Source organism: Elephas maximus, chromosome 8 (assembly GCF_024166365.1).
Source record: "Elephas maximus indicus isolate mEleMax1 chromosome 8, mEleMax1 primary haplotype, whole genome shotgun sequence".
Lineage (NCBI taxonomy): Eukaryota > Metazoa > Chordata > Mammalia > Proboscidea > Elephantidae > Elephas > Elephas maximus.
In genome coordinates, this window is record NC_064826.1 from 23,004,453 (window position 1) to 23,017,309 (window position 12,857).

Sequence of the window (12,857 nt, forward strand, 5' to 3'; positions counted from 1 at the left end):
TCAGCTGAAATGCTTTAATTGTACAGTGCCTCTTTCCAGGAAAATACAAACTGACGAGACAGACAAATATAAGGCAAGGTAGGGGAATAAAATGTTACAATGTGAATTTTGACAGTGTAGGAATCCAACCTAGCTAAGAGCTTTTACAAACAAAAATGTTTAATAGATGCTTAATGGAAGAATAAATCCGTGAGTTCACATTAAACTGTATGTCCACACTGCCTGCTTCTCTTATCTGAAACGGTCATAACAAAATTTCTCTGGCCTCTATTTCTTCTGGCTATGGAGTCAGGAGTAGTCTCAGAATGCTACTCAGGATATAATATGTATTCAATGGGAAGTGTATGTTATTACAGCAATTTAATTAAAATGGCAGTCATATTTTGAAACAGCTGTTGCTCCTTAGAGAGTATTACAGTTTTGCTGTTGCATTTCTGGAGTTACCTAATGTTTTGACACACCACGATTTGTTTTTAAGATATAATTCAGTCTTCAACTTACCTATAAACTTTGTCCCAAAAGTTTTCTCCTCAAAACATGCGATCACTTCTTCCTCCTCACATTCACTTGCTCTCTTACCAAAGATGGTGGTGTTTTTTAGAACGTCATCATTCATCTTTCTCAATTGTTGACTGACATGTTCTCTGAGTGGTCTCTTCACTCTTAACACTTCAACAACCTAATGGGTTAGCAGCCAACAAAACTCTCTCCTTAGCTCCAGATCTACTTTTTCAGTTTGATGTTCCATGGGTATTTTGAAGACAACATGTCCCGAATCAAAACCATGCTTTTCTCCACAAACCAGCTCGCCTTCTTATTTCTTATTTATTTCACAGTGTCACCACATAACTGGTCACAGAGGCCAAAACCTCAGAGTGTTATTTAGTTGCTTAACACTGTCTCACTTAGATAAAATTAGAACTGAGCCCCACGCTTCTACCTCAGAAATTCTAACTAAGCTCTGTCTGCTCCTCCCCAGCACCGATAGCACTGCCTAAGTCAACATTCCCCACTGCCTATTTCAATAACCTCTTAATTGGGCTCTTTGTGGCCTCTTCTTTCCTTTTCAGGGTGCCTTCTATATCAGCAATTTTCAGCATTTCAGTGTAATGCTCATATAGGGGCCCACATTCCTATGGCCTACTCAGATATTGAAGAATAGAAACATTGAGTAAGGAAGTTAAGCGTTTTAATTATTCATACTCTTCCTCAGGCCCTACGAAGCCGTGTACAGTCTGGTCCCTGCCTACTTCTCATCTTCATTTCACACTTTCTTCCCCTTATTCATTAATTCCACTGGCTCTTCCTGGCGTTTCTCATGCTATTTTGTCCTGTTTGCTGTTCCTTTTTTTTTTAAAATAATTTTTAGTGTGCTTTAAGTGAAAGTTTACAAACCAAGTCAGTCTGTCACATATAAGCTTATATACAACTTACTCCATACTCCCTCCTACTCTCCCCCTAATGGGTCAGCCTGCTCCCTCCTTCCAGTCTCTCCTTTCGTGACCGTTCTGCCAGTTTCTAACCCTCTCTACCCTCCCATCTGCCCTCCAGACAGAAGATGCCACACAGTCTCAAGTGTCTACCTGATACAAGTAGCTCACTCTTCATCAGCATCTCTCTCCTACCCACTGTCCAGTCCCTTTCATGTCTGATGAGTTGTCTTCGGGAATGGTTCCTGTCCTGGGCCAACAGAAGGTTTGGGGACCATGACCACCAGGATTCCTCTGGTCTCAGTCAGACCATTAAGTATGGTCTTTTTATGAGAGTTTGGGGTCTGCATCCCACTGTTCTCCTGCTCCCTCAGGGGTTTTCTGTTGTGCTCCCTGTCAGGGCAGTCATCGGTTGTGGCCGGGCACCATCTAGTTCTTCTGATCTCAGGATGATGTAAGTCTCTGGTTCATGTGGCCCTTTCTGTCTCTTGGGCTCGTAACTGCCTCGTGTCCTCGGTGTTCTTCATTCTCCTTTGCTCCAGGTGGGTCGAGACCAATTGATGCATCTTAGATGGCCGCTTGTTTTGCTGTTCCTTTTGACCTCAACTAAATGACACCACTTTAGAGAGGTTTTTTTCTGAACGTTCCTCGTTGTAAATTAAATTCCCCTGTTCTTCCTCATAACACTTGCCACAATTTGTAATTATTAACTTATTTTTGTTTTACTTAATGGCCGATTTACCCACAGTACTTCTAAGCTCTGTGAGGGCAATGACCATGTTTATTTTATTCATGTTGCATCCACAGCCCCCACGTAGTATCTGGCAGATAGTGGGCACTCAGTGAAATTTGCTGAGGGAATGAACTCATCATATGATAAACCAATTGTCACAACTAGTAATGGTATATCAGTAGGCTAGGTGCAACAATGGGCCCAAACATATCAAAGATCATAATCTTTGATGGTGCAGGACCTGGTAATGTTTTGCTCTTTTATACAAAAGGTCAACATGAGTCAGTCCAACTCAATGGCAACTAACAACAACAATAAAGCTAACTACAGGCAACCATATAGCACAGTCTGTGGGTTATGGGCAATTCCCACCCCTGAAGAGCATGCTGTAAGTGTTTTATTACGGGGATAACTTTGAATGTGCTCTATCATAGGAAAAATAAATTTTTAGTATTATAGCCCTTGTTTGTCATACATTATTGCCACACACATTAAGTCTGATCAGAACCCATTGACTAGGGACCAGAAGTTTCTTCTTTGTATGTCTACCAGAGTTTTTTGTCTTAAGGTACAAAACTCGTCATGCAATTATCCTGCTTATGAACGTTCGATGGCTTTCCACTGCTTTCAGGATAAAGTCCAGGTTCTTTGGCATGTCTAACAAAGTCATTCTTTTTATTTATTTATTTATTGTGCTTTAGGTGAAAGTTTATACCTCAAGTTAATTTCTCATACAAAAATTTATACACATATTGCTTTGTGACATTAGTTGCAATCCCCAAAGTGTGACAGCACACTCCCCCTTTCCGCCCGAGGTTTCCTGTATCCATTCAACCAGTTCTTGTCTCTTTCTGCCTTCTTATCCTGCCTCCGGACAGGAGCCACCCATTTGGACTCATGTATCTGATTGAACTAAGCAGCATACTCCTCATGTATATTATTTTTTGTTTTACAGTCCTGTCTGATCTTTGTCTGAGGAGTGGGCTTTGGGAATGGTTTTAGTTCTGGGTTAACAACTTCTAGGGGCCATAGTTTCAAGGGTTCTTCCAGTCTTTGTCAGACCATTATGTCTGGTCTTTTTGCTAGAATTTGAGCTCTCTGCCCTGAGTTTCTCCTGCTCCATCAGGGGCTCTCTGTTGTGTTCCCTGTCAGGGTGGTCATTGGTGGTAGCCAGACACCATCTAGTTCTTCTGCTCTCAGGCTGGTGGAATCTGTGTTTATGGGGTCCTTTAGTCTCTTGGGCTAATATTTTCCTTGTGTCTTTGCTGTTCTTCATTCTCCTTTGCTCCAAGTGGGATGGAGTCAGTTGATGTATCTTAGATGGCCCCTTGCAACTGTGAAGACCCAGATGCCAATCACTAACGTGGGTTGCAGAACATTTTGTTAATAAACTTTGTTATGACAGTTGACCTAGATGTCACCTGAAACTATGGTCCTCAGGCCCCAGCCCCAGCTACTCTGTCTCTCAAAGTATTTAGATGTGTCCAGGAAACTTCTTAGCTTTTGCCTAATAAAGTCATTCTTAAGCTGGGCCTGGCCAATCTTTCCAACCTTGTCCCCAGTCAGTCTCCACAACATGCCATGATCAAGCATGTCTTTCATGTCTTACCCTCTCCCAGGAATGTCTCTCCTTTGTGCTTATGGAATATATGTATGGCCTTTAAATCCTAGCTCTCCACAAACTTTGGCTACTCCCTGTTTGTGCTCCCATTACATGCTATACCCCCATAATTCTATAATTTACCAAATATTATGTGATAATTTATTGGAATTCCTATCTCCTAGACTAGCTGGTGACTCCAGGTTTGGACTGTGCATTCCCAGTGTCCACCCCAGTGCATGGAATGTAATGGCACTAAGTAATGGCTGGGTTGCTGAGTGCATTGCCAATTGTTTGGAAGTAAACATGTCTTTGCCTACCAAAGCAATGCTGACTCAAAGAAACGTATTTAAACCGTGTTTTCATTAGGTATCAAGCTGATTTTGACTCATAGAGAACACTTGTGACAGCGTAGAACTGCCCTGATCCATAGGATTTTCTTGGCTGTAATCCTTATGGAAGTAGATTGCCAGGTCTTTCTCCCTAGTTAGAAACACTAATCTTTTAGTTGGCAGCTTAGTACTTAACTGTTAATAAAACTGATATCTATTGCTAATATTGCTTTCTTTTCTAGCATCAGAATGTGTTACCTCTTTGTGTCTCTGTAAGAGGTCAATCCTCTTTCCTTTCCTCCCACCTCAGCCAGGTGGCAGGTAGCTTTTTTGAACTCTTCCCTTTGGACCCCCATTGCCTTAGAAGGAGAAATTAAAAGAAAAAAGTCTTTTTTTTTTTTTTTTTTAATTTTACTGTGATAGTGAAATAGAATTTCTGCCACTTTGGTTACCATAGTGGGGACAGATGTCAACTGAGAGTTTGCATCTTCAGGATTTGCCCGAGGCTCAAGTAGTCTTCAAGATCACTTGTTAATAATATATAATCATGGTTGATGCATGAGAATCTTGCTACAATGCAATTAGCTATAAAATGAAACTCCACCATCCATCAGTTTTTCATACTGTGGTGGTTTACATGTTATTATGATATTGGAAGCTATGCCTCTCGTATTTCATATACCATCAGGGTCACCCATGGCAGATTTCAGTAGACCCTCCAGACTAAGACACAGCTAGGAAGAAAGGTGAGCTACTTATGAAAATTAGCTGGAAGGAGTCCCTCATAGTGTAAATGGTTGAGTGCTTGAATACTAACTGAAAGGTTGGTGGTTTGAAGCCACCCAGAGGCTACTTGGAAGACAGGCCTAGTGATCTGCTTCTAAAAGGTTACAGCCTTGCAAACACTATGGAGCAGTTCTAATCTGCACACATGGGTTCGCCATGCATCAGAATCCACTCGACGACGACAAACAGCGTAGTACTGGTAGATGAGCCCTCTAGGTTGGAAGGCATTCCAAATACACAGTGGCTGCCACAATGGACTTGAACATACCAATGTTCATGAAGATGGCTCAGGACCAGACAATGTTTCATTCTTTTGCACATGGAGTTGCCATGAGTTGGAGCTGACTCAATGGCAACTAGCAACAACAATAACAACTGATAATAAAAGTAGCAAAAGAAACTTATTACTTAACAGGTGGTATCTTTACCCCCTATAAGACCTACCCATCAGGCACTTGTTCTTTGGCTTATGTTAAATAAATCAAAATAGCCAGTCTTCCTTCCATTCCTTGACTCTCATCATACATCTTACACCATGCTAGTTTTCTTACCTACATCCACAAAAATAATGTTTAAATTTGGAAGAAGAAGAAAAAGAAAAAAAACAAAAAACTGCTGTATGGTTAAGTAATTGATGTCATTTATTTGATGGGTATATTTATTACAACACAAACATACTTTTAACAGGTGAGAATGACAGATGTTTCTAGAAACACTATCCTGTACTGAATCATGTGTTTTTATAAAGTAGCTAACCTCATTAGCTTTAATTAAATAAATGCCCTTTCTGAATCACTTTTTTTTTTTTTGTCTTTAATAGGTGGTGTTTGTATTGCTCAATCGCAGAAAATTCCTCGTGAACCAAGACCTGGAGAATTTGAAAAAATCATCCGACGCCTGCTAGAAACACCTAACGCTCGGGCAGTGATTATGTTTGCCAACGAGGATGACATCAGGTGCTGATTACTTTCCTTCCTTACATAGGATCAGATTTGTGACCCACATCCTTTTGCTGACGTATTTCTTGCTCAGTGTAAAACCTTGTGCGATTTCACGGGAGGAATTGCAAAATTCTCTTGCAATTACAGACTGCCTTCTGCTGCACCGAGACACAACAGGTTTCTGGTGCTTAAATCTGAAATGCCTATAGACTAAAACCTGGGGACTGAAAGAGATACGAAAGATGAGAAAAGAGATGAGAAAAGCAATGAAGTGAGTGAGGTTAAGGATGAGGCTGAATAACATGTGCTGGGGTTAAAAGTCTCCCATATATTTCCTTGAGGAGATAAGACTCAGGTAGTTAGAATGATGAATTAATTGGTTAACAGTAACTTGGTATCTCCACTCTTCTAAGGTTCACAATTATAGTGTTTCTCGATAAATGTATTTCTTTTTATTCCTATAGGAGGATATTGGAGGCAGCAAAAAAATTAAACCAAAGTGGGCATTTTCTCTGGATTGGTTCAGATAGTTGGGGATCCAAAATTGCACCTGTCTACCAGCAGGAGGAGATTGCAGAAGGGGCTGTGACGATTTTGCCCAAAAGAGCATCAATTGATGGTAAGGATGTGCCATAAGAAGTATTTTATTCCAGTTGAATCAAAGCTCAAAGGCAAAACCAGAGTATCCAAATATGATGGAATGAACCCATTATTGGTGACTCTGCATAGGCTTTTTAGTTCTGATGGCAGAATTGTCAGGACAGTGACTATTTAACCAAGCATTTATGTTTGTTTAGGAAAGAGAACCCATTAGATTTCTTTTTTTAAGAAAGGCGACTATAGTTGGCCTTGGATATTTTTGTGATATTAGCAATTACATCCTAAATTTGCATATTTCCATGATCATATCTGATGGGCACTGGGTTTTATTTTATCTGATGATTATATCCTTGTTGGAGAGAGAATGGTTGATTTATACAAAATGAAGGCATAATGCTTGGCTGACCCTATGGATAAACAAATATACAATAGGAAAGATTTGGAGCATCCGGAAAAGGCAGTCTGCCTTCCAAATATCTTTTTTCTAATGGTCCTGACAGTGACTGAAATTCCAACATTTATCATCATTACTTTGGAGTGAGGCATTGTTTCTAGGTGGTTTCCCTTCGATGACGTGGTTACCTAGCCCGGCTGACACATTAGCCCATTGCTCGTGAATGTTCAAGATTGTATTAGCATTGATTAGTTTATTGAATTAGCTGAGAATGGGGCATATATGGAGCCCTGGTGGTGCAGTAGTTAGGAGCTCAAGCTGCTAACCAGAAGGTCGGTAGTTCAAATCCACCAGCCGCTCCTTGGAAACCCTATGGGCCAGTTCTGCTTTGTCCTATAGGGCTGCTATGAGTCAGAATTGACTCGATGGCAATGGGTTTCTTTATTTTTTGTGGGGAAGGCATATAGGAAAGATTGAAGAGGGTAAATTTCCAGGAAAACCAGGAATATTGTTTCATGTTAGGAGGGAGAGAGAAGAATTAGAAAACCTGAGCTGGGCTTTGAATATTCAGGATCCAGGATGAGATCATTGGCTGCTGTTTCAGGAGTTGGAGAGGAAAGGAGGAAGTTGTGAGGATGATACCTCAAATGGCTTCCCTGTTACACAGTCATCCCTAGAGCCAGGGGCCTGACCAATGGGGTGAAGGTGATTGACCATGAGCCTCCTTGGCTTTTGCCATGAGGCAAACAGGATGAGTAGCCTTATTTCTGGGCTACTAGCTCATTCCCATTTGCTGTATGCTTTTTGGTCATTTACTGCATGCAATGATCCCAGTATAACATGATATCCATTTCACAGCTTTGCCATTTTTTGATTTTGAAAGAATATTAAAATAATACTTTCTTCTTCAAAATAGGGTTTGATCGATACTTTAGGAGTCGCACTCTTGCCAATAATCGAAGAAATGTGTGGTTTGCGGAATTCTGGGAGGAGAATTTTGGATGCAAGTTAGGATCACATGGAAAACGGAACAGTCATATAAAGAAATGCACAGGTAGCCACTTAAACATTTTCCTTGTCGACTTTATCATTACTGGAGAAATGAAGTTTTTCTATATGGATAGCGGTAAGGGTATCTTCTACTTCCTTTGTGTCTCTTGTTACAGTTTCTCAGCAGGGATGAGCATACACTAGTCATTCAGCAACGTTTGGTTTGCTCATTGGTTCTTAAAATCGATCAACAAGCATTTACTGAGCATGCACTGTGTGCCTAGCCCTGGGTATTTCAATTCTATTTGACGAACACTTACTGAGCATCTATTATGGGCAAAGCATTTTATTTGGTTTGGTGAAATATACACAAACCAGTAGGACACTGTCTTGCTTTCCAGGAGCTCAGAGTGTAGTGAGGATGCTGGGTCATAATAAATTGTAAGAGAGTGTTTTACAACTATTTCAATCTATGTCCCCTACAATGGCATTATTGTCCATATCGTGTGTAGCTCCAGCAGCTGTGATTTTTTTTGGATGATTCACCTTTCATAGCTTGTGCTTCAAAATAAGTGATGTTGAAGGCGAATTTTTTGAAAGAGAGAGTAAAACTGTCTTTACTTGCAGATAGAATGATTGAGTACGTAGAAACATCTATAGAATTTACGAAAAATTACTGAAAATTAATTAGTAAATTTAGCAAGGTCACTGGATACAATGTTAATATAAGTTTTACGTATATATATATACGTGTGTGTGTGTATGTATGTATATAAACCTGTTGCTGTCAAGTCGATTCCGACTCATAGCGACCTATAGGGCAGAGAAGAACTGACCCATATGGTTTCCAAGGGGTGCCTGGTAGATTGAAACTGCTGACCTTTTGGTTAGCAGTCATAGCTCTTAACCACTGTGCCACAGTGTTTCCTTTCTCTCTCTCTCTATATGTATATCTCACAGGAGAAAGATGTGGCAGTTTGCTTCCTTAAAGATTTACGGCCTTGAAAACCCTGTGGGGCAGTTCTACTCTGTCCTACAGGGTTGATATGAGTCGGAATCAACTCCAGGGCAGTGGGTGTGGGTATATATATAGGAAACCCTGGTGGCGTAGTGGTTAAGTGCTATGGCTGCTAACCAAGAGGTCAGCAGTTCAAATCCACCAGGCGCTCCTTGGAAACTCTATGGGGCAGTTCTACTCTGTCCTTAGGGTCACTATAAGTCAGAATCGACTCGACGGCAGTGGGGTTTATATATATATATATATGTAATATTCATATGTATATATAATTACATCATCAGGAGGACCAGTCACTAGAGAAGGACATCATGATCATGCTTGGTAAAGCAGAGGGGTCAGTGAAAAAGAGGAAGACCTTCAATAAGATGTATTGACACAGTGGCTGTAACAATGGCTTCAAACATAGCAATGATTGTAAGGATGGCGCAGGCTCACTGGACAAAGTTTCATTCTGTTATACATAGGTTGCTATGAGTCAGCGCTGACTCAATGGCACCTAACAACAGCGTGTACGTAATATTTTAAATATATATATATTTGTAATTAACACCTGAAAATGAAACTTAATACTATTTATAGCAGTATTGAAAACATAAAATGTTAGAGATAATTTTAACAAAGGATGCATAAATCCTCTATACTATAAAACTTGACTGTGTATTTTCTAACCATGCTCTCCCTCCCTTCTTTGATATGCCCTTCTTTCCCTTGACCTCACTTCCTTTGGGAATAGCTGTTCAAATTAAAGAAGAACTATGATAAATGGTAGAGCAGACGTACAAACAGAGGATGGGGATGTGAAAACAGGTGTCACATTGCTGAGGAATCTGACTTCACCCTCACTGTATGCTGGGCACTTTTCCAGGTGCTAGGATGGGTGAAGAAAGGCAAGGGCCATACTCAAGGGAATTACATCCAAGTGCAAGGAGACAGACAAAAAGTAAACATGCAAATGAACAGGTTCGTCCAGAGGCTGAGGACAGCTTAAGAAGAATGCGACAGAGTGAATGTGAGAGTGACCGTGGTGGTATTGGGAAGGAGGGCAGAAGTTAGATTGAGTGGTCAGAATATATCTCACTGAGGAGGTAACGTTTTAGGTGAGGCCTGAATGACAAGAAGTTGTCAGCCATGTGAAGCTATGAGGGCAGCACATTCCAGGATTTAGGGCAAGAATAAGAATCTTTGGTTCATGGTTCAGAAAGAAAGCTCCAAGTGGCTGGAGCATAGTAAGTGGGAGGGAGGGTGGTGGTAGATGAGGTTAAAGAAATAGCCTGGGTTAGGTCAAGAAAGCCTTAAAGGTTTTTCTAGGAGTTCCAGAGCTGAGCACGTTCGGCTTTATCCTACCTGTAGGACTTGCCATCCAGGGAATTGCTCAATACCTGTTTCACAAAGATTCGTATGGCAAAAGTGTAAGGAGGACGGGATCCAAGAGAGAGAAAGGAGGCCGGTCAGTCAGGACTTGTACAGTCGTTGCAGTGATCATCAGTCACAGGCTAAACAAAGACATGAGCAATACGGGTGGAACATAGAGCACAGAAGCTCTCTTTAGGTAGCATTTATAGTACAAGGCCAATCATTAACCCTGGGGGGTGGGGATGGGAAGTGATGGAGGATCTGAAAGTTAAATCTCTACCAGGGAGGTCCAGGAGAATGGTGATGTAATTAATTAGAGGAAGACAGAATGCATAGGTTTTTGAAGCCTAACTTGAGTTTGGTTCTGAGATAGCCCCATGGAACTGCCCAGCAGGTGGCAGCATAAGGGTCTGGGACCCCACAGAGAGTTCAGCACCAAAATTACAGGTTAGAGAGTCATAGACGGAGACATGGAAGTTAAAGACAATCACAGAGACAAAATTGCCAAAGAAGTTTGAGAAGTAATGAAGAATGGCTACTGACTACTCAAGAAGAGGAGCCAGGAAGGGAGACTGAGAATGGTAGAATTAGGGAGAATGGAATGAACAACACTTCTCTTTCTCTTCTGGAGCCAGGCTATGCACAGAGTTTCAGTATTGCAGAGAGGTGAGACTGAGTGATAAAAAAGCTCGATGTTGTTCTTGTTAGCTGCCATTGAGTCAGCTCTAACTCATGGTGATCTCATGTATAACAAAACGAAAGGTTGCCCATTCCTGTGCCTTCTCCACAATCTTTGATGTTTGAACCCGTTATTGAGGCTATCGTGTCAATCCCATCTCATAGAGGATTGCTTTGTTTTCACTGACCCTCTAGGTTAGCAAACATGGTGACCTTTTCTAGGAAGTGGTCCTTCCTAATGATGTATCCAAAAGAGGCAAGGTGAAGTCTCACCATGCTTCTAAGGAGCATTCCTGTTGTCAGATTGTGAAGGGTTGAGAGGGAACCGCAATAGGGGAAGTAGAGGAAATGATGTTTTTCAAGAAGTATGGCATAAAAAGAAGGCAGGTATGGTAGAAGACCTTGAGAAATAAGCAGGGTTGGAGCTGGTTCTTTGGAAAAGGATGGGTTTAAGCATGTTTTCAGATAAAAAAGAAAGAATAAGTTGAGAAAATGGGATTAAATGTAGAGTAGTATCTTGATGGAAACTTTAGGGTATGGCATTAAGAGGGTTGTGTTACCTTTAAATAATGTAGTTTAGTTGGGGAAAAGGTATGCACCAACGTGTGCATAACTAACAAAAATATCATAATTAAATGCCAAATTTAGATGTAGATTGAAGAAAATTCAGAGACGATATAACTGTACTTTCAAGTTGGAAAGTTCAAAGCTTCATAGAGGAGAGGAGTGTTTGGTAACATGGAGGATTTGAAGAAGAGCATTCCAAGAGGGAAGAGGCAGGTTATCAGGGCGAAGGCGTAGTAGAGTAGGTCACAACTTGGAAGTATGAGAAGCACGGGAGAAGGAGCAACTGACTGGAAAGGATGAGATGTGAAGGAATGATGGGAAACAGAGAGGGGTGGCTTGTGGAAGGATGTGACAGTAGAGTTTGTATACACAGTGCTTTATGTATTTTTTATGCAGATATATTTTATACTGTGCTTAGTTCTGAATTCTGAATATTATTGTTTGGTAGCTGTCTTAGTCATCTAGTGCTGCTAAAACAGAAATACCACAAGTGGATCATTTTAACAAAGAGAAATTCATTCTTTCACAGTCTAGGAGGCTAGAAGTCTGAATTCATGGTGCCAGCTTTCTCTGTCTGTCAGCTCCAGGGGGAAGGTTCTTGTTATCAATCTTCCCTGGTTGAGGAGCTTCTTAGCACAGGGACCCTGGGTCCAAAGGATACACTATTCTCCTGGCCCTTGTTTCTTGGTGGTATGAGGTCCCCATGTGTCTGTCCTCATTTCTCTCTTTTAGATCTCAAAAGAGATTGACTTCGACATGCAACCTAATCTTGTAGGTTGAGTCCTGCCTTATTAACATAACTGCCTCTAAAATCAAGGAGGTTAGGATTTACAGCACATCAGATGACAAAATGGTGGGCAATCACACAATACTGAGAATCATGGACTTAGAGAAACTGACATACATTTTTGGTGGGAACACAATTCAATCCATAGCTGTACTGCTGTTATTGTTTAGACCGTATTAGTTAAAATCTACCAGTTAATGAAATAGATGAACTTTGCTTGTTTGTTTTTTAATATAATACAACTGGTAGGAAAGTAGTTATTAACTAATCGCATCACTTTAACAGAGTGTTTTCAGCATAACCAGTTTCTCTAAATTCAGATTTTCCAAATAAGCTCATGTATGTAGATGACCATTGGTCTCTGTAGATGGAATTTGAATTGAACACCTATTTCAGGCATCAATGCTAAATTTATTTGTGGTAGACTCCAGACTTGATGGTATGTCTGTCTCAGATTCCTTTGATTTATTTGGGTGTTGCTAAAATTGTAACAATCTGTCCAATTAGAACTATTTCTAGTGCAATGTAAATGGTGTTTACTCCAAGAGCTGGGCAAATGCACCCTTAGGGAATTGGGTCAGTAAACAGATTTTCATGCAGATTCCACTGGGTGATACTGAGATATCTTGTCTCTGGTTAGAAATGTGT

General features: G+C 40.7%; 1 protein-coding gene across 6 annotated transcripts in view; it reads left to right on the plus strand.

The window, feature by feature from the left end:
- The window catches only part of GRM8 (glutamate metabotropic receptor 8), a 926,910-nt gene that overhangs the window by 424,345 nt on the left and 489,708 nt on the right, over positions 1–12,857 (plus strand). For all 6 annotated transcript variants that reach the window (XM_049894739.1, XM_049894736.1, XM_049894735.1 and 3 more), the window contains 3 exons: positions 5,702–5,837; positions 6,287–6,441; positions 7,733–7,870. In XM_049894739.1, coding sequence (XP_049750696.1) covers positions 5,702–5,837; positions 6,287–6,441; positions 7,733–7,870 — 429 coding nt within the window. The remainder of the gene's footprint in view (positions 1–5,701; positions 5,838–6,286; positions 6,442–7,732; positions 7,871–12,857) is intronic.